General features: G+C 54.4%; 1 protein-coding gene and 1 long non-coding RNA gene across 2 annotated transcripts; both read right to left on the reverse strand.

Annotated features, from left to right (window-relative positions):
* Positions 1–241: 241 nt before the first annotated feature.
* On the reverse strand, positions 242–13,673 carry LOC119104153 (basement membrane-specific heparan sulfate proteoglycan core protein). The gene is made up of 12 exons (XM_037227836.1): positions 13,648–13,673; positions 13,553–13,605; positions 12,974–13,147; positions 9,214–9,394; positions 8,654–8,791; positions 8,023–8,381; positions 7,434–7,622; positions 5,320–5,483; positions 4,771–4,867; positions 4,186–4,345; positions 1,457–1,557; positions 242–1,152 (listed from the first exon to the last, which is right to left on the reverse strand). Exons 1-12 carry the CDS (start codon positions 13,671–13,673, stop codon positions 476–478), a joined length of 2,319 nt encoding a protein of 772 aa, XP_037083731.1. The 3' UTR covers positions 242–475.
* A 289-nt stretch (positions 13,674–13,962) lies between these two features.
* Positions 13,963–18,102, reverse strand: LOC119104152 (uncharacterized). Its single transcript, XR_005094878.1, has 3 exons — positions 16,936–18,102; positions 14,886–15,164; positions 13,963–14,063 (listed from the first exon to the last, which is right to left on the reverse strand). It is a non-coding gene; the product is annotated as an uncharacterized LOC119104152 (long non-coding RNA).
* Between the last annotated feature and the right edge of the window lie 3,958 nt (positions 18,103–22,060).

The raw sequence follows: 22,060 nt of genomic DNA on the forward strand, positions 1-22,060 counted from the left end.
TGTCAGACTAATGCCCTCCTCTTTCCACCATATAAGCAAAAACACCGCATCTTTTTAAAATATTTATACTGGAGTGAAGCCATGTGTGTCTGGCCGAACTAGGGACAACCTACCAAACGGCATCCAAACGTTATGCCCTCCCAAACAGCCTTTTCTGCCTCTCATTTGATATGACCTCACCAGTATTCCGTCTTGGTCACTATTCATGCGCTTGTGTGGTGTAAATGGCTCATCAACCATGTGATATACCAAACTATATTTCTAAAGAGCAATACAAAAGACGCAGTCCAAGCAGTGGCAGTGCAGAGAAAGGTGCACTGGGCACCGAACATGGCAGTAATTGTTTAGTGAGCACTGTCGCAGTCCGCGAGCGTGACTACAGATCCCAGCAAAGACGAGCGCAAGCCCACGCTACCGAGCGCTATACGCACACACCCGGCTCTACAGCTCAGCACATCAACACACCCTACTCCTGTCAATACCCCTCACTGCTGCTGACCTCCTGCTTCTTTTCGTCGGCGTCGGCCGCAGTGTCGTAGGCCGGCTCGGCGTCGGCCGCAGTGTCGTAGGTCGCATCGTAGAAGGCCGCGAGGTCATAGGCGGCAGCGTCGTAGGCCGCGTCGTCGTAGGCTGCGACACCGGCGGCAGAATCATCGTCGCTCGCGGCGTCGTCAACCGCAGCATCGTCGGCCGCGGCGTCGTCAACCGCGGTGTCGTCGGCCGCGTCGTCGTCGACCGCGGTGTCGTAGGCCGCGTCGTCGTCGGCCGCGGTGTCGTAGGCCGCGTCGTCGTCGGCCACGGTGTCTTCGGCCGCAGTATCGTCGGCCGCGTCGCCGTCGGCCGCGGTGTCGTAGGCCGCGTCGTCGTCGGCCGCGGTGTCGTCAGCCGCAGTGTCGTCGGCCACGGCGCCGTCGGTCGCAGTGTCGTCGGCCACGGCGTCATTGGCCGCGGACTCGAGTGGCGTCTCCTCCGGTGGCAGAGACAAAGCTGCATTTCGTCCTTGGCCGTACTGGGGCGAGCAGCCCGACTCGTCCGAGCCGTCGGCACAGTCGGGCTGGCCGTCACAGAAGTCGCCGATCGCCAGGCACTCGCCGGACATGCACGGGAACATACCCGGGGCGCACGCAACGGCCAGAGGCTCCGGACCCGGGGCTGAAGGAAGAGCATGCCAACACTCAACGCGATGCTGGACACCTCGGCTAGGCAGCAGGCGGCCAGCTGGGTTGACATCACGCCTCGGATAGCCTGTACCTTAATCGTCAATACATTTCGGGGAGTCAAGTACCTGCCTGAGATGTCCAACGCACCCAGCAAGGTAAAGTGACGTGATTTGTAAAATACAATTATAAATACAAGTTGTCTGCGACCACCATGCCCTAGACAACACGGAACCGCCGGCCACCCTCAGGGCGGCCAGCCGTGCCTGCCGTGTCGTGGCGCGGGCGTGACGACTCACGCTCGATCTGGAGTGTGATGACGTCCTCCTGGCGCCGGCCGTACTGGTCCAGCACCCAGCACACGTAGCGGCCCGCCGCCGACTCGTCCACGTCGCTCAGGCTGGCAACAGAGGCTCCGCGTCACGGCGTACTCTGGCGCTCAGCGTCGTGACGTCATCGTGGAGGGCACGTCGACACGTGCTCGTCCACATGTAAGCAGTCGAGTAAATGCTGATGCGAACGCTTACTTATTCGGATGCGTCCACGCCGTGGATGTTGATACCTAGTTACGGCATACAAAACAGACATGTTCAGTAATACAACGGCACACGGTCTGTGGCGCTGCCGAACTCCATAACTTCGAATTGTGACAGAAGTGACGGCAAGAGGGGGGTGCCGACGGCGGACCGTTCCAATCGGCTGCAGCTCATTACTGCCGCTGGGGGTGTCGGTAGTGCAGTGGTTAGCGCGTCTGCGTTAACGTGGTGCTGGGGTGTCTCAGTACGCGTTCAGCCAGGCGAGCACGAGGCACGGCGCGACGGGTCGATGCTGCGCCGCACTACACACGTACAAACGGCGTCTGTTGTTTCTCATGTTCAATGCGTTTCTCAGAAACGTTTCGGAAAAGGCCTTTTAAATTGTTCGATCCTTCCTAAGCAGGTTGCTCTTCTCATTGTGTCGATATTTCGGGTACGTAGCACGTGCGGGGACGGTCCCAGAGGCGGTTGCAGTGCCGGTTCCCCTCGGCTGCACGTCGCACATTGGGAGACACCTTCAGCGAATTTGGCGGTCCCACGCCCAGATGGCGTCTCCCCGGGACTGCACGCACGGCCTGGAGTTCACAGCAGTAGGCGGTACTTCTAGAAAATCAGAGAGTTCCAGCATGTGGACGTAATCATTGCAATAAAGCAAAAGCAGCATAGCAGGGAAGGTTACAGATGTAAAAAGGAGGAGTTTCCAAACACTGTGAAGCGCATTACCGGTAGTTAATACTGGCATAAAAGGGACATTTCTTCGCGTCTACACGAAAAGCTTTGTGTTGCAGATGACCCTTACATGCGACACCTTAAATGGCGGTGAAATAGCTAGGCCATGTTAGGTATAGCAGTATGATGGCATGCTGAGGCTGTTGGGCCAATGCAACATGCGGACATTGGATGACCTCATGCTCTACCCTCAGACGTTCCCTTACGCACCATTGGATAACCTCATGCTCTGCCCTCAGACGTTCCCTTACGCACCATTGGATAACCTCATGCTCTACCCTCAGACGTTCCCTTACGCACCATTGGATAACCTCATGCTCTGCCCTCAGACGTTCCCTTACGCACCATTGGATAACCTCATGCTCTACCCTCAGACGTTCCCTTACGCAACATTGGATAACCTCATGCTCTGCCCTCAGACGTTCCCTTACGCACCATTGGATAACCTCATGCTCTACCCTCAGACGTTCCCTTACGCACCATTGGATAACCTCATGCTCTGCCCTCAGACGTTCCCTTACGCACCATTGGATAACCTCATGCTCTGCCCTCAGACGTTCCCTTACGCACCATTGGATAACCTCATGCTCTGCCCTCAGACGTTCCCTTACGCACCATTGGATAACCTCATGCTCTGCCCTCAGACGTTCCCTTACGCACCATTGGATAACCTCATGCTTCTGCCCTCAGACGTTCCCTTACGCATCATTGGATAACCTCATGCTCTGCCCTCAGACGTTCCCTTACGCACCATTGGATAACCTCATGCTCTACCCTCAGACGTTCCCTACGCACCATTGGATAACCTCATGCTCTGCCCTCAGACGTTCCCTTACGCACCAAACTGACGTAATACCAGCTTGCATGGAGCGACCTCCTCTAACGTTCCGAAAAATCCGAGGAGGTCGAGTTTAAAAAGGCCTGTTTTTTATCGATGCGACGGGAAATGGCTCATTTGATAAAGCCAATTGACACGACAATATTCAATACCGAGCTCACTTTGCCATGACGTCAGTCAGGCAATGGTCGTAAGTAGCACAGCTTTGATCTATGCCATGTTATGGAGATTCGAAGCTGTTTGGTCAGCAAGCCGATTGAGACTGTCAAATCACCTCTGGCTCGGACCCCGGACGCCCTCTGGGGTTACCAACTGGCGAGTGACAGGCTTTTGTGAAAGTCACGGGATTTCATCTCCGCTAAGCTTCTTCAAAACTGAAATGGACCGGGGCCAAAGGCTCCTGCTTTGATCGACTTGACGTGGAATTATCACTCCCACCCCACCCCTTCCTCCGGGAATAAGTTATTTGTCCCAATGGCATGCATCAGAGGGCTGTTCTGCCGCCGTGCACACGCCAGCTAGCTATAATATGATGAGTTGCGCCACTGCCCCACGCCAGTGAGCCTGTTCTGCGCTTGTGAGTCTGCCCCACGTCTGTGAGCCTGCCCTGCACCACTGAGCCTGCTCTGCCCCACTGAGCCTGCCCTGCGCCCTGTGAGCCTGTCCTGCACCACTGAGCCTGCTCTGCGCCGCTGAGCCTGCTCTGCGCCGCTGAGCCTGCCCTGCGCCGCTGAGCCTGCTCTGCGCCGCTGAGCCTGTCCTGCGCCACTGAGCCCGTCCTGCGCCACTGAGCCCGTCCTGCGCCCTGTGAGCCTGCCCTGCGCCGCTGAGCCCGTTCTGCCCCACTGAGCCTGCCCTGCGCCCTGTGAGCCTGCCCTGCGCCGCTGAGCCCGTCCTGCGCCACAGAGCCGGCCCGCCGTCTTACGTCAGTGAGATGTCGTCGGCGACGGCGCTGTCGGGCAGCGGGCCCTCCTCGCGGGACCAGCTGATGCGGCCGTCAAAGCCGGAGCTGTCGCAGCGCATGGTGACCGTGCCGCCGACATACGCCCGCACGTCACGGTCGAACGCCACGATCCGGGCGCCCTCTGGCGGGCGGACAGCGCAGAGTATCGCTCGTCAGCTCGCATTGGCAACGACCGTGTCAGATGATACCCGGCGAGGGAGTCACGCTGGTCGCTGGCGTACAGTGCGGCCTGAGACGCATTAGAAGCACCAACTGGACCTTAGGATACACCGTGGTGACAGCTACGTCTGCTCTGCTTCGAGCACGGCCGCAGATCACGTGAGAGTCACCGGGGGTGTCCGTGTCACCGGTGGATTCTCAGTCCACCGAATCAGCGCCGCAATCAGCACCGCGCCATAAACGCCTCGTCCGTACCGACAATAGCAGATCAACGAAGCCATCTCTTTTGCACTGTATGTGGCAGAGCAGTCCACTACCAGGATGCAGCAAGCTCTCTAGTGAGACCTGCCTCAACGCCTCGACATCCGTCGCGAGACGAGCACTCACCGCTGACGAGAACCTCGGCCACGCCCTGGGCGCGGCCTGCCGTGTTTTCAGCCACGCAGATGTACCGGCCGGCGTCTGACTCGGCGATCGAAGAGAACTGAAAAGACGGTTTGCATTAAATTTTGTCTGCCGTTTGTGTGCCGATTGCCCAGGTTCAGAGAATTTATTAGAGGAGGGCGAGTTCGTTAGGTTCATGGAAATAAAAAATGCAAACGTGTCAAAATGTCACTGAATACGGGATACGATATCCAACCAACCAAACCCAGCAGCGTAAACGTTAAGTTTGCATGCGATGATCATGAGCGTGTTTGCGAATTAATTGACAAATTATCACTGATGATGACCCAGGAAGAGCGTGCGATGCAGGTGGTGTCGGAATATCTACGACGCCTCGTCTCACAAATTGTCCCTTTCCCACATCCACATAGCTACCATATAAGGCGAAGGGAGACTCCCACGGGAAGTAACTTTGGGGGCGACTGGTTCCCACGAATGATGGCGTTATGCTCTGTATACTGCAGGATTGGGAAAGAGCCGAGGCCGACTAACAGCGATGATGCCTTGGACGACGGAGGCCGAGTCGGGCATCGGTCCGCTGAGGCGCTCCCAGGAGACCGAGATCGGCTCGTCGCCGGTGGCAGAGCACTGGATGCTGACCGCGTCTCCCAGCTGGACCACTTGGCGCAGCGGCTCCACCTGCACCCGTGGTGGCTCTGAAGGTACAGGCGCAGGGGCGGTCAGCGCGGCACCCGTGGCGGCTCTGAAGGTACAGGCGCAGGGGCGGTCAGCGCGGCACCCGTGGCGGCTCTGAAGGTACAGGCGCAGGGGCGGTCAGCGCGGCACCCGTGGCGGCTCTGAAGGTACAGGCGCAGGGGTGGTCAGCGCGGCACCCGTGGCGGCTCTGAAGGTACAGGCGCAGGGGTGGTCAGCGCGGCACCCGTGGCGGCTCTGAAGGTACAGGCGCAGGGGTGGTCAGCGCGGCACCCGTGGCGGCTCTGAAGGTACAGGCGCAGGGGCGGTCAGCGCGGCATCCGTGGCGGCTCTGAAGGTACAGGCGCAGGGGCGGTCAGCGCGGCACCCGTGGCGGCTCTGAAGGTACAGGCGCAGGGGTGGTCAGCGCGGCACCCGTGGCGGCTCTGAAGGTACAGGCGCAGGGGCGGTCAGCGCGGCATCCGTGGCGGCTCTGAAGGTACAGGCGCAGGGGCGGTCAGCGCGGCATCCGTGGCGGCTCTGAAGGTACAGGCGCAGGGGTGGTCAGCGCGGCACCCGTGGCGGCTCTGAAGGTACAGGCGCAGGGGCGGTCAGCGCGGCACCCGTGGCGGCTCTGAAGGTACAGGCGCAGGGGCGGTCAGCGCGGCATCCGTGGCGGCTCTGAAGGTACAGGCGCAGGGGCGGTCAGCGCGGCACCCGTGGCGGCTCTGAAGGTACAGGCGCAGGGGCGGTCAGCGCGGCATCCGTGGCGGCTCTGAAGGTACAGGCGCGGGGGCGGTCAGCGCGGCATCCGTGGCGGCTCTGAAGGTACAGGCGCAGGGGCGGTCAGCGCGGCATCCGTGGCGGCCCTGAGGGCACGGGCGCAGGGGCGGTTAGCGTGGTACCCGCGGCGACTCGGGAGGCACAGGCGCATGGGCGGTCAGTGCCGTAGCCGCAGTGGCTCTGAAGGCGCAGACACTGGACCGGTCCGGACTGCACCACATACCGGCTCCAGCTGTGCCTGCAGCGACTCTGAATACATAAGCGAGCACAGCGGCGCTCAAATTTCCTGATGGCAATGCCAGCGGTATGGCATCCGAGCCATAGCATTGTTATGATACTGGCTGTGTTCGCATGAGTGTCCTGGTAATATGGCCACTTGATCCTAACGGTGAAATTTCCGGGTCTCAAAATGTGTTGGGGTGGATACACACGCGCACGCACACCCACACGCACACCCACACCCACACTCACACCCACACTCCCACACACCCCCACACCCCCACCCACACCCACACCCACACCCACATATATATATATATATATAGATATATATATATACATATATATATATATATATATATATATATATATATAATATATCGTACGTCCCGGGGCTCAGTTGGTTAGAGCGCCTGTATTCCGTTCCACCCACCCGTGGCAGGGTGGGGTTCGAGTCGCTTTAGGGACGCTCGCTATTTGCCCTTGACATGTATGACCGGCGGCAGCGGTCGCGCAAAAAAGGTCAGTTGACGTCAGAGGGCAGGATGGACCGTGCCGAGCATTGGGGCGCGTTAAGCTTTCGTCACTAAATTCTGCCGTTGCCTGGAATTACGACATCGGATGGTGGGGGTCAGGGCTCACACAACAAGCACTGCTTAGCGTGAGCGCTTATCCCAAAAATCCATCCATTCAAAGGTTTGGGATCAAATGTATAATAATAAAAAATATTGGTATAGACACACGTATATGTATCGATCTATCTATCTATATATCTACTTTTCTGTCTTGCTACCCACCCATCTATCTCAGAACGGATTTTAAATTTGCGGGTTGGATTCAACTAGCTCCTGAAAGTTGAGCTCTAGTGAGCCGTGAAAAGTACATCAATGCGTCTTCCCAGGGCTGACATGTCGCACCTCGTAAGATAACTCAACTCTCGTGGCGCGTGCAAGGTCGCTAAGCGCTCTCACCGATCACTCGGAGCGTGGCGTCGGCCCGGAAGAGCACCTGCTGACCCGCGCCATGGCCCAGGCAGGTGTAGGTACCCTCTGCCTCCTTCTGCACGCGGAAGATGTACAGAGTGCCATCTCGCACTTCGTGGTTGTCTGGCATATTGCCGCTGGAGCGAACCCACGAGATGCGGACTGGAGGGCTGGAACCTGAGAAAAACCACGTGATCACTTTTTAAGTCCAGAGCATCGAAAACAGCGGGGCGGGGAAGGAGGGGGCACTGCAACCGTGTGGCTTGTGATGCATAACAGATCGGAGGCTGCCTTCTTTGGCATTGAGCTTGACAACATCCAGTAAACAATTACGTGCATGGAGGTTCAATAGACGCATAGACGAATACCTTCAGATCCTCAACAAACAGAACATACATACAGAACATACAGACGCTCAGCCTCCAGCCGCGCGAATGGCAATGACTCCAAAAGTATTTGGATACATAGTAATAATCACACTACTGGGGGGGCCATGTGCCTAGCACACCGAGAACAGTACGACACTGGCGCCTCCCCCCCCCCCCCCCCCCGAGAGGACGATACTGGCGCCTCCTACCTTCGACGAGGCAGATGAGCTCGGCGCTGCCGTTGAGCGGCACGACGTACACCTCCTCGGAGGGGCGCGCCGAGCCGGTGGGGTACACGGGAGGCCGGCCGCCCCCGGCCGCCGGGCGCCTGCCGTCGTCGGCCGGCTCCACCACCAGCCGCAGTCGGTCGGACGCGCGGCCGGCGTCGTTCTCGGCGCGGCACGTGTACACGCCGGCGTCGGCGGCCGAGGCGTCGTCGATGTGCAGTATGGTGCGGCCCGGAACACCCGACAGGCCCGACCGGACGCCGCCGCCCTCCCAGGTCACAGAAGGCGTGGGGTCGCCGCTGGCGGAGCAGCGCAGCTGCACCCGTTGGCCCTCCGACACCCTGACGGTGGCGGCGACAGGAGCTGTGAACTCTCGTCTGCTAAGAGAGACGTTACACGTCCTCTGTCATCCTGACGGAGCTGTGAGCTCCAACGTCATATGTGGCTATTACATGTCAAGCACTCACGCGCATGGACGCAGCAACACGCATAGACCAGAAGGTGAATCGAAATCGAGGCCAGAAAACTGCCAGTGTTGGTACGTTACCGCCCCATCAGATGGGCACGCAAAATGCAAGGGGCGTTCGCCGATCGCGCCCAGTCACTGACTCACCTGTACAGCGTTGGCTGCTCGAGCCTGATGACAGGGGGCGACATGACGTCCAGGATCGCTAAGGCCCTGGCCGAACCCGCCGCGTTGGTCGCCGTGCACACGTACTGTCCATCTTCCTCGCCAGTGACGCGGAGGAATCTGCCGGTGGGTAAGAGACATGCCATTTGTACAGCGTATATCAAGCTCTGTTTGTGTTTTTGAAGCGCGTCTTGCTACTTGTCAGCAACCGGTGCGTACGATCGATATCATCTCACCAATTTTTGAAAAAAAGCTGGCTATGTGAAATACATTCTGGGGTCAAAAGGCGTCGGCACAGAGTGCAATTCAGTGCTTCATACAGTGCTGTTTTGCGCAGTAATACTGGAACACAACTTCAAATGTATAGAATCGTAGCATCAGACCTGGGGACCTCACAAACCAAGTCGTCCAGCGCAGCTGTCAACAACCCAGCGGTCCTCAGTTTTCACACCAGCCCCGGTAGCGCTAGATTTGCCGTGCTCGCTACCGCCACCACCAGCTGAGTTCAACCGCCGCGCGCCGCCCCGAGGCTGTCCGCTGACCTGATGACACCGCCGGACACCTGTTCGGCGGAGCGCGGCAGCGGACTGCCATCGGCACGCGTCCAGCTGAGCTGGGGCTCCGGCTGGCCGGCGGTGACGCGGCACTGGATCAGCGCCGAGCCGCCGCTCACCACCTGCTGCGAGGTGGCCGGGTACAGCTCCACCACGGGATGCTCCAGCCCTGGCGAGCAGGCCGTCACAGCCGCGGTCACAGCACGGGACAGCTCCACCTGGGGCGGCTCTACCGCCACCGGACCGGCGACAGCTTCACCTGGGGCGGCTCTTCCACCACCGGACCGGGGACAGCTTCACCTGAGGCGGCTCTACCACTGCTGGACCGGGGACAGCTTCACCTGGGGCGGTTCTACCATCGGCCGGAACCAAGGACAAGCTTCACCTGGGGCGGCTCTACCACTGCTGGACCAGGGACAGCTTCACCTGAGGCGGCTCTACCACTGCTAGACCAGGGACAGCTTCACCTGGGGCGGCTTTACCACTGCTGTACCGGGACGGGTTCGCCTGGGGCGGTTCTACCACCACCGGACCGGGGACAGCTTCACCTGAGACGGCTTTGCCACTGCTGGACCAGGGACAGCTTCACCTGGGGCGGTTCTTCTACTGCCGGACCGTCGACAGCTCCACCTGGGGCGGCGCTCCCACTACAGGACCGGGGACAGCTTCACCTGAGGCGGCTCTACAACCGCCGGAGATACCCCACAGTCACACACACACACACACACATACAGTAACAGGTCATGCCAGGGTACAGCTTGACCCGGTAATGCTCCGCCGTATGTACGTAATGCTGCCGCATGCAGTCGAGTTAGGCACAGACACGGAGGACGCAGCTGAGGGTGACTTGCATCGCTGCCCGAACACGGTTAGGTCATTGGCCTGGTCTAGTGACGGTCGCGGTCACAGCCAGGCGCAACATGGCCACAGATACCGACGGATGCAACTCTTCACACCCAGCTCAGGATTGACGGGGGAGGGGGGGGGGGGGGGGGATATCCGATCTCTGCTTCATCCAGAACTGAACAAAATCAATGCATAGTTGTACGGAAGGATTGAGGCGAGGTATCAGTATTCCGAGTGGACTAAGTGTTCAGATTATCGTCCCGCCTGGTGTGACAGCAAGCACACATGTTAAGGAATGACAACATGCTAACAGACCAGACGAGAACGATAGCCTCATTAACACGCGATGAGGGATCAAATTGACCGCCTTCCCCCACCGAAGGTTTTTCCTGAATGATTTCCGAACGGTGCGGGTGCAGAGGCGGCCAAATGTAGCATAGCTGTAGACAATTGAATAGAAAATTGCTTGACTTAAAAAATTAGATGCACCTTGTAAGGTCGCTGACCTATGGCCAGGTCAAAGTCAGGCTATGGTCTCCGCGAAGTCCATTTCTAGGGAATCATTCAATCCGATGCAACAACGGGGAGTTAGACGAAGCCATACGTCTCTGAGATGCTTTGTTAGGCAACACAAATATTGGATGAGCAAATAATGTTGACCTAAGGTCAGGTATGAAGGTCAGACCAAGATCATAAGCAAACTGTTTTATTATTCTAGGGCCTGCTGAATGGGACAGTTTCTGATGCTCATTTCGAATTTATTGATAGCAGGAACTGCATTATACAGCTTCCATGGACTTTTTACAGGTCAGAACAGGTTATTGACTTAAAATGACCCAGGTCAACATTTTTGTTTTAAAAGAAGCATACTGCCTAGCGTAATCTTTGCCGCTTGTTCAAATGCAAAACTCAGAGCAGTCTTCTATGATTTTGGTCACCATGACCTTCAAAAGGTTAAACAAGGCTACTGAACTTAGATGAGCATGTGACCTTTGGCTTAGAAACAGTTATCTAGGTTCTGGGGGCACTTTGGAGACCAACCTGAAAATTTGACCTTGTTTGACCTTGTTTGGCCCAAAGGTCATGACCTAGGAACCTCAAACTTTGACCTAAATGAGTTCACGTACAGGTTAATACACCCTGTAAATTTGCTGTCCCTAGCTCTCTTAGTTCCCGAGATCTCAAGGGGGGTCATATTCAACCCCACCGGAGCGAAGGGTATCTAGCCGGCCGCCCGGGCGCGTGTTTAATCATTGCGACCGTGAAAACTACGTAAAAGGACCAAATGACGTTTCCGCTGATGGTGATGATGTCTTCGTGACCTGGGATGCCACAGATGACTTCCGGCCCAAAATATTCGTTTCTAGACCTCGCAAGGTAGTGAAGAGCACGCCGGTGCCCATGAAGTTGTTTTTTGCTTTCTTGTTTGTGAATCACACCGGCAAGAACATTTTGTGCCATCTTAAGACATGGTTGTTGCCTACATAATCATGACCTGAAAGGTGGCCTATCGGACTGCCCCCGCTCGAAATGGATATGAAAGGATAGTTTATACAACGAGCAACACATTTGTACTTTCCGCGATGCTCTGGACACGTCGACGGCTCTCAAATATTGTCTTCGTATGAAGTCGTTTGTACTTATGGGTCGAGCTGAATTACGGGGAAAATCATGCTGGCCGCGTACAGCGGCTTCACAAACAGCTCCGAAAGGGTCGTTACTTTCATCAATGTTCATAATTATCTAAATCATATTTCGTCGTTGGTGCCAGAATGTTCCACATCGAGGGAATGGATGTTACCAAGAATGGAGTTTCATGGAAGGTTCAAAGGGGCGTACTTCCGTAAGATGAGTCTGGGGAAGGGGCAGAGCAGGGGCTGAACAGTGAAAAATAGCAAAAACTGGCCGCAAAATGCGCCAACAACGTGCATTTCTGATCACTTTGGCTCAGTTTCTTTTCCCAGTTGGGGTAGCTTGTTTGGAGAGGGGGGGGGGGGGGGAGGGCTGGAGTCCCGCAACTGAATAGGAAAATACACTCCTACGGGAGGCTGGTTTCTAGAGCATCGCATTTTTTGCCTCTAGCGCTACATGAAAATGATGGCTAGCGGTGTGGCGCCGCTCTACACATCCCTAATTTAACAGTACAACCAAAAAGAGCTTATCGCTAAAACGGCATTGCTGTTGTGTGAGCAATGGCACAAGAGCGCACGAAACTAATAAGTGATATGAGCATGTTTATGGTGTATTTTCATTTTCAGAGGTGTGACCGTAGCCTGAATTGCTTTGTTAATAAGGTTGCTACTCGATCACTTTAGCTGTACAGTCTGCAGGGGACAAAACAAGTATACAGTGATGACATAAAGCTACTGGAACTTATCTCGCTCAAGTATGGGGTTTCAAGCACATCGACGATAAAGGTGTAATTGACAGTGCATGTCTCAGGAAGACAAGATTCGTTTCCGCGCGACCTGCTCCTCCACAAATTGGGTTCGAAGTCACCCCTGCGTAACGCAGCGTTTTCAATATGTCGCCACGAGATGTCAAATTCATAGTCGGGAAGTCAGCCCAAATCTCAGTATTACAGATGACACGGTTGGTAATGAGATAGAGACACAAAATAGAGAAGCTTATGGCACAGGGGCCATCGCGTGCACTTCAGGGCCTCAACAAATGCGTGTTAAATCAAGCCACCAGTACGTGTGTCACATAAGATGGGATCACTATAGCCTCACATTTCCTTACATAAAACTTGAACTCAACTCCGTCTGTGCCCACCCATGTTTCTGGGGGAGAATCGCTGCATACGCCCTTTTCGGCGAGGGACCACAGGCCACCGCCTGGTGACCCACGACCGAGTGTCACGGCTGCTCGCCACTGGACACGCCCGGGGCCGGCCACTCACGCTCCACCTCCACGATGGCCGACGACTGGGCGCCGTCGACGGAAGCAGACGTAGACGCCCGCGGTCCGCCGGTGCGATGTTCCGCCAGCAGCAGCGAGCCGCCCGCCTGCTCGGCGCCGGCGGGCAGCGGCTGGCCAGCCCGAGACCAGCGCACCTCGCCGCCCGCCGAGCCGTCTGCCGGCACAGGCGGAGAACGCTGACGGGCTGACGGACTGAGGTCTCAGAGACGGTTTGGTTGTGCTTCCCATCGGCCAACACAGACGACCGTGGCGGCTGTGGCAGGAAGCTGCCGAGCAGCCAGCGATGGGCCGGAGCAAACGGGTGGTCCGCGTTTGAACGCGGTTAGTATGTTAACCCTAAAATAATCCAGTTGACCAAGTCTATTGTGGAGACTCGTAGAACTGCGCAGTGCACCAAGGGCTATCCCGCGCTGTCTGACGCCCCCCGGCCGGCTGACCCAGCCGGCGGCAGTCGGGCTGGACCCGCCTGACGCCTGTCAGTCGGGGCTGGACCGCCTGACGGCCTGTCAGTCGGAAGCTGGACCCACCATGACCCTGTACAGTCCGTGGCTGGACCCACCTGACGCCTGACACTGCAGCTCGGCACTGCCGCCCTGGCGCGCCGTCTGTTCGCTCCGGCTTGATCGTCAGGCGGGTGGCTCTCGGCACTCGCACCTCGGCGTCGCATTCATCTCCTCCATGCGCAGGCGGCGCGACAACTTTCCCCTTTCTAGTTCCTTGGGTAAGGTCAAGAGAGAGAGAGAGGAGAGAGAGGGATAGAGAGATAGAGAGAGATAGAGAGAGAAGAGAGGAGAGAGAGAGATAGAGAGACTGAGACTGAGGGCGATATGATATATGTATATATACATGTACATGTATATGCATATACGTGTATATATCTATACACTCCTCTAAACACTCCTATATATATATATATATATATATATATATATATATATATATACATATCTATATATTGTACGTTACCGGTATCCAGGGTCTTGTGGATCTGTCATCGTGCAGATGTACACGCCTTCGTCAGCAGGCTGCATATCCACGATGGTCAACTGTCCGTTCAGCTGTGATGCCCCCTGCAGATCAAACGTAGGGAGGCTGGAGTGGCCTCAAGATATGCTTTGAAGGGAGTACTCCGCAATTGTAAGGATTTTGATCTGACATAGCCATCTTGCAGATCATTCGGTGCAGTTCATAGCCCTGTCCTTCTCAGGACATAAACTCCTCTAGTCTCTGTGCGACACGCCCGCGAAGATGCGCAAACTGTTTCGAACAGACTATTTCAAGGTCATTCAGATGTCCATGACGCTATAATGGCGTCATCAAAATTCGGTAATTCCATAAGTCGTGTGGCGACCAAGGCCAAGCAAACATGATTGTTGAGTCGTTCATAGCTTGCGTTCATGAGCACGATTTCCAGATATAGCGGGCCGTCACTTGGGTCTCAATCAATGTTGTGCAGGGTACGATGACGTAATAAAAAATTACGCATTGAGGAGCATATTTACTAAACAGAGAATTTGTGTTGTCTAGAGCAATATTTCCACTGAAAAGTGTACCAGCAGTTATAAGTGAGGTTATTTTATCATATATCATGCTTGCTTCAATATCTTCAAATATGGAGCACTTCCTTTAGCCTATTATATCCACTTTTACATACAGTACATACAGGGTACGCATGATACAAAGCACATATCACATAGTATGTACCATGTTTTAATGCAGTGTGCAATACGAATGGATTACACGTTGTAGACAAACTCATGGTTACTGCTTCCACAGTGTGTCGGAGTGCATGTGTGCAACCGTGTGTCTTAACGCAGGTTACAACGGACATGCGGCTGGGACCCTGGCCGCGTGCCGTAGCGGTGGCCAGCGGCACCACACGCCGTCCGTACCTGGGACAGCTGCTGGCCCTCCAAGCGGCTCCAGAGCGCGACAACGTCCGCCTGGGCCGAGCTGCAGTCGAGCTGGAGTGTGCCGCCGGCCGGCACCACCAGCCGCTGGGGCGCGGCCGGGCCGACCGTCGGCGGCGGCGCCGTCGGCTCGGCCGCGCTCACGTAGATGATGGTGCGCACCGAGTCTGAGCCGGCGGCGTTGGTGGCTGTGCACGTGTACTCGGCCTCGTGCGCCTTCTGCACGCTGCTGATCACCAGCAAGCCGTCGATGAGTGACACCTACCGGAGTGGGTTCGCGTTCTGTGGCTGCACCACCTGTCCTGGGTCCGGACGGCGGCTGAGGGAGCGCTCGGTAGGACAGAGGGCGGGCTACGTTTAACAGCGCTCGGGTGGGGGGTCAAATTGACCCCGCCCAAAGGTTTTTCCAGAATGGTTTCCGAATGGCGCGGTGCAGCGGCGCCAAATTTTGCATAGCTGTAGACAATTGAATCGCGGATCGTTTGACACTAAAATTTAGATGTGCCTTGTAAGGTCGCTGACCTATGGCAGGTCAGTCAGTCCATGGTTTCAGCGAAGTCAGTTTCTAGGGAATCGTCCAATCTGATGCATCAATGGCGCTTTAGACGAAGCCATACATCTCTGAGATTCTTTCTTACAAATATAAATTTAAATTTAATAAAAATATAAATTTTAACAAACATAAATTTCTTACAAATAACACTACAAATATGAAATAAGCAAATCAGGTTGACTTAAGACCAAGTATGAAGGTCAGACCATGGTCAAAACCAACCTGCTTTATTACTCTAGGGCCTGCTGATGGGATAGTCTCTGGTGCTCATTTCGAATTTATTGATAGCAGGAACTGCATTATACATCTTCCAGAATAGGCCATTGACCTGCAATGACCCAGCTCAGGATTTTTTTAGGAACATGCTGCCTGGCGTAACCTTTGTCGCTGATCAATTGCAAAACCCAGGGCAGTCTTGTATGATTTTGGTCACCATGACCTTCAAAAGGTCAAACAAGGTCACTGACCTTAGCTGAGCATGTGACCTTTCGCTTAGAAACAGTTACCTAGGTTCTGGGGACACTTGGAGACCGACCCGGAATTTGACTTTCTTTGACCTTATTTGGACCGAAGGTCATGACCTAGGAGCCTCAAACTTTTACCTAAGTGAGTTCATGTACAGGTCAACACACCCTGTAAATTTGGTGTATCTAGCTTTCTTAGTTCCCGAGATCTCAGGGGGTCAAATTTATCCCCCCACCCCACCCGAGCGAAGGGTATCTAGCCGGCCACCCGGGCGAGTGTTAAGCGTGGCGAGAGCTGACCCGCCGCGACATCTGCACTGAAAACTTGGCAAAAACTTGGTTCTCGCGAGGCGTTTATCATGGGCATGCCTACGTTTCTTTACCATCTTACCGATAGATAATTCATGTCATTTAGCATCCCTCGGGAGTACCGGTCAAGATATGCCCACAAGCGTACTAGATTGCTCTTAGAAGGGTGGAAGGTGGGAAGAGTGTTTCACCCGGTCAAAAGCCACATGCCGTGCCTTCGACTTTTGTGTCGCGAGTTTGCTCTCTTGGGATGTTGAAAACGTTTCACGCATGTGTGGTTTGATACACTGACGCTGTGGTTTGATTTGCCATTTAGCACATAGAAACAGAATTGGAATGTCCGGGATCCAGATAAAAGCATACCTTCCCCCCCCCCCCCCCCCCATTACCATCATACTAAGTTGTCATCCGCATGCTGCCGCCAGAGGAGATCCCACCCCTGGTCCACAAGGACTTCACCAACGTGAATGACATGAACACCACATGTGACGGACAGATAGGCACCAATCCGTGCGAAGTACCTGAACGCACTGCGGCGAGATGACGCATTACTGTCAGCCGGCATATAGCTAGGCACCAGGAAATACAGTACTATGAATCGCTTCACGTCTGATACTTGCTAGCCTTGTTTGCAAACGACGCTCATCCACACGTCCACACGGTACGAGACGGCAGCTCTGCCGTACGGAGGGCAAACGCCACTGACGTCAGGCTCGATGATGTCGTTGCGGCCGCCGGTCCAGTGTAGTGCCGGTGGCGGGCTGCCCTCGGCCTGGCACTCGAGCTGGGCCGGCTCGCCGGCGCGCAGCTGCAGGTACCTCGGCGAGATGGTGACCCGCGGCGGCGACGGCGGCGGCGCCGGCTCAGCGGTCGTGTCCGGCTCCCCTGCGCGAGCAGACGGCTGAGTCGGCGCGCAGAGCCACTGCTCGTGACAAAGCTGTATTTAGAGCTGTGTAGAGCTGTATGTTTGGTTATATGTACTGTGTGGGAGGGCGTGTATACACATATCATTCACATCACGCGTGTCGTGCCAAAATAAAAGTGGATGGAGCCAGTGGCCTTTAAAAAATGAGCATAGCGAGAAATACGTGGATCTATGTGTTTTCGCTCGCAAATTTGGAAATAGCATTGTCTAAAAATACCTGTACATGGGAGAAACTAAGGCACATCTATTTCACTCTACAGGATGGATGAATGTTATAACTGTTAACTTGTTGAGCGTTACCACAGCACTGCGTGCAGCCCTCAGTTCGGGTATGGATAGTGGCCACGATGAACCGGTTCACCTCGCTTGGTGATATGCGGACGGCACAACGCACTACCTTTGCAGTCGGTTTCACGTCTTTGTCTCCCCTGGTTGCCGAAATCTCACTGCAATTTTGCAAAAATGTTCCAAAACCGGAGGATCGATTTTTTTGCACCCGAGCAGATGCATGACCGGTTGTATATATTGACCTGCACTTTGGTCAATACAATTGCCCATTTTATTTTCTTTCAGTTGTTGGTCCACCGTCGAGGCGCCCCGGGAACGTCGGGATTAGGATAAGAACTTAACGAGGTGGGAAAACCCCTAGCTACCCTATGGGAAGGATGACGGGCTGGTTGCGCAATGGGTAACGGGAACTTTTGGAAACATTACAGGTGTGGGTACCGGTATGAATACGGGCACGGTTACGGGTGGCCGTAATGGGTAGCCGTATCCGGTTACGGCTTTCCATAACGGGTAGCTATAACCGGTTACGGTTTTTCGTAACCGTACCCACCTGACGTCAGTTTTGCAATTCTTACATAAAATGGTAAGCTTGTGTGCAAACGTCATGACACTTATCCATAAGTTATAGCAATGTAACCGGGTGGGAAACGAGTGAGAGTAACTGGATAAGAATTGATGCGTTTTGAAACGTCCAGAGTTCATATAGTCCGGTGGTAAAAAGTCCACAACCGCAGCATCCAGAGTTCCTAACATTCAGAAACCGTCCAAAACCCCTGGACGGAGAATCATAATGTCCAGGCTCGCAGCGTCCCGTGTTCATAAAGTCCAATGCTCATAAAGTCCAGCGTGCGTGAGATCCACGGGTTAGGATGTTGTCCCGCTTCCTCGTAACCCTTCACCTAATAGTTCGGATATTGCACGATACAGAGCTACTGAAGCTGATTTCGCCCGCCTCAGCCTACGAGTGACGTCATGCGATACAGTGCTGCCCAGTTAAACCACTGTGCATGGACATGGACAACGTTTTGTTTGAGTGCACAAACTTTACTGTGTCAGCACGCCCTTGGCAGCAGGCGCATTAAGGAATTCAAAACTTTGATCCCTGGCTCGTGGCATCAAAAATAGCTGGTTATTCGTCAAGAGCTGCACGGCATTCGTGGAAAGCATTTGTCGGTTGCCTGCCGTTTGGCATTGTAGCCCATGGATAAGATTCTCCGCGGTATTTGGTTTCGTTATTTACTGTATGTGTTGGTCATGTTTGTCACTTTTGGAAGGAACTGATGACTGATGTGTAAGGCTGACTGATTTGATGTCTGCTCAAGGTAGGCGCGCATATAGATCTCCAGCTCTTGGCACGCTAACCTATATTGTTAGTGATTTTATTTAAATGATTCCCCTCCCTCCTTCAAGTGCAATTATTTCACACACTCCTGCAAACGGGACTTGTTCTGAATTATACATGCTTTTACTCTTAAAGAAAGGGGGTGGGGGCTGTCTCATCAGCTGAATCCGGATACTACTCCCTCGTGAGACACGCTCAATGGCCCAACCTACAAACAATTCGTTTCTTCGATTAAGTACGTTTTAAACGGGCGTGGTTTACCAAAACAAGTTGTTGGCTGAGCGACGAAAATACAACGACGAGTGCCGTAATAATATGCCAACAAATTGGCTTTCTCTCCGAATTTGGTTCACTTTCTCACAAATCCGCTGGCTGCAATTCAAGTTATGGCGGGGGGGGGGGGGGGGTGAAACCCCTGCAACTGAATAGGGAACCAAACTCCTGGTTGCAAATGAATAGGAAGTAAAAAAGCAAACGTTGACTGCGAATGTATTCGACTGCCCGCCAAACGTCACGCAAAACACTACGCACGTGTCGCGCTTAAAGGCCCTGTTGATTCACCATCTGAACAGCGGAGCCGAGCGTATGTCATTGGGCTGGTTTGCGATAGATAAGCTGAATGAATTGGGAGAATCGTGAGCTTGTATTCGCCATCCACTTCATCAATCTTGACAAGCTTTCTTCGTTTTACGCTTCAGAACCTCCTACGTATAAAATTTGGGTTCCAGCAACACCAGTCTGGAGTTTATCGAGACGGGTGCAGTTCGCGCCGCAGAGGGGCGATGGTGGCATGGTGATTAGTGGTTACGGTGCTCATCTCCGGTCTTTTCTATTCTTGGATGGAGTCCTAGCCACACCACCACCGCATCCCACGTACCTAATGCCTGATAGATACGTAAAAGAGGCGTTCCGCCTCGAAATAGCCAAAGCAGCCGGTGAGGCGTAAAGCCCCAATCGGTACTACAGCCCGTCCCGACAAACAAACTGCCGCCCGCCAAATTTTGCAGACAATAGTTCCGCTCAATCACTGTTTATATGCGGGAATGATAATGTGGAATCGGTTGGACGCGGAGCTCAGACACACAGGCCAGCCCAGAGGCTGCCCAGCTCGACGGTCCGGCCGGCAGCCACGCCCACGGCGAGCCGGCGGACGAGGCAGCCCGGCCGCCAAAAAAGAACGCACTCACGCGCGCGCCGTCCCTCGCCCGAAAACCGAGCCTCGCCACACGCGCGCGAGGCCTGTCCGTGGGGCAGCCCGTGCGCGGTCGGAACACTGCCAGCTCAGTCGGGCACGCCGCCATCTTCGCGTCAGAGCCCGAGGTCCCTGACTCGGTTTCACTCGGTAAGCCGCGGTACACATCCCCGCGGACCGGACATCCGGACCTGTCGGACATCCCGGGATCTCGCTGGTGCCGAACCGGAGCCGCCCCCCCCCCCCCTCCTCTTTGGCGGGCGCCTAAATGGGAGAGCCTCGTGTCAAGCACAGGAACCAGCACCGGACAGGGTTTCCTCTGCCCGTTTTCTTTAAGGCCCAAATGCGTCGAACTGGGATCCCTGTGCTGTTTATTAAACCCGCGACTCTTGGGACATTTTGAAACGGTGAGTGGCCACACGTTGATCCAGGGTTAACCATCTCGGTCAGAAGGCCTTCGGCGTCAGAGAGCGGACCAATGTATCGTGTTTAGTAGTAGTAGCCGACTGAAAATCTGAAATGGGACGGAAAGGTATTCCAGCCCCAATCGAAAAATGCATGGGGTCTCAAGTCTTGGCTGAAAACTCTATTGGTGTGTAGCTGTTGAAGGGGGAGAGGGGAGAGAAGGGCGAGGGGTCCAGGAACCCCTTGGGAGAAGCTCTTTTCGGAACTGTGAAGTTCAAAAAATGACCATACTGAATGAGAAGAGCAAAAAATGTTGCCTAATAAAAATTCTGACCATAACGTAGCAGCATCTAGCAGTCCAAGAAGCCCCCACTGGTAAACTCGTGGACCCCCTCTGGCCACTTAGTCGGGACTTCCTGGTCGCCAGGGTTACACTGGCATTTAAGAGCCCTTACAACTGCCTAGACCTCTGTTGTTCTTCAAACTATGGACACTAAGGGAAATGGAAAACTACTAGGATGCCCTGGTCGCTCAGGTGTCACTCACGTTCACCGCCCAGGCAGCTCAAGTAGCGCACACGGGAGATGTACAGGGGCCCATGCTTCGTCCCTTTTCGCCCAAGGGCTCTGGGGACAGACGACCAAAGGCCTGATTTGTGGCCCTGAACGGCACGAAGGGCTCGGTGGAGATCGTATTAGGAATCCCGATTCTGCGGCCCGGGTCCGCATAACCGGTATTATTTGTGTATAACCGGTATAACAAAAACAGATGCATGTAGTTATAAGACCCATGCAAGAAAAAGCACGAGATAAGTTAGGTTAGTTGTTCAGTGCATTAGCGAGGAACATTATTCACAGAGATAAGACAATAGTAGTATTAGCCTTATTCCTCGGAGAAAAACCAGGAGAATGGATATATAGTTGGGTTGATAGTTCGGCAATGTGCCTTTATCAAAACAATAACAGAAGTGAACCCAAAATTGCCTGCCGATGATCCTACTTGATTTTTCAGGGCTTTTAAAGCAGGCCACGGTTTTTTCTGGACGTCAACATTCAGGGGATTAAACAAAGAGCGATTGCTACCCATTACCACGATACAATGCCTATCTAACAATTAGAATGCGCGAACATACATGCACATGCAAACGAATTCAAGCCAATGGGCATCACGCTTCATTCAAACATGCAAGCAGGTTGACGTAAACAGACCTCACACATCACCCATCAACCATAAATGTAAACGATCTCAATTGAACAGGAATCGCACATCACGCGGCAGGCATCATTTACTCGTATAAACGATTTTAAGCTAGCACACATCACACATAAAGGCACATATCACGTTCGCATAACCGACAATGATGAGCAGTGTATGTTGAGATCTGGTCGCCGACTTTTTATAATAACGGATTCATTTATTTTCCTCTCTGGGTGGTCCTGTGCTCTGTAAGTGACTACAGAGCAAATCCGTCTACAGAGCACAGAATGCCTACAGAGCACATCCATCTACAGAGCACAGGACAACCCAGACAGGAAAATAAGTGAATCCATTTTGATAAAAAGTCGGCGACCAAATCTTAGCATACAGGGCTCATCATGGCCGATTATGCGAACGTGATATGTGCCTTTATGTGTGATGTGTGCTAGCTTAAAATCGTTTACTTGTGTAAGTGATGCCTG

This window comes from Pollicipes pollicipes, unplaced genomic scaffold (genome assembly GCF_011947565.3).
Source record: "Pollicipes pollicipes isolate AB1234 unplaced genomic scaffold, Ppol_2.1 Scaffold_5925;HRSCAF=7027_pilon_pilon_pilon, whole genome shotgun sequence".
NCBI lineage: Eukaryota > Metazoa > Arthropoda > Thecostraca > Pollicipedomorpha > Pollicipedidae > Pollicipes > Pollicipes pollicipes.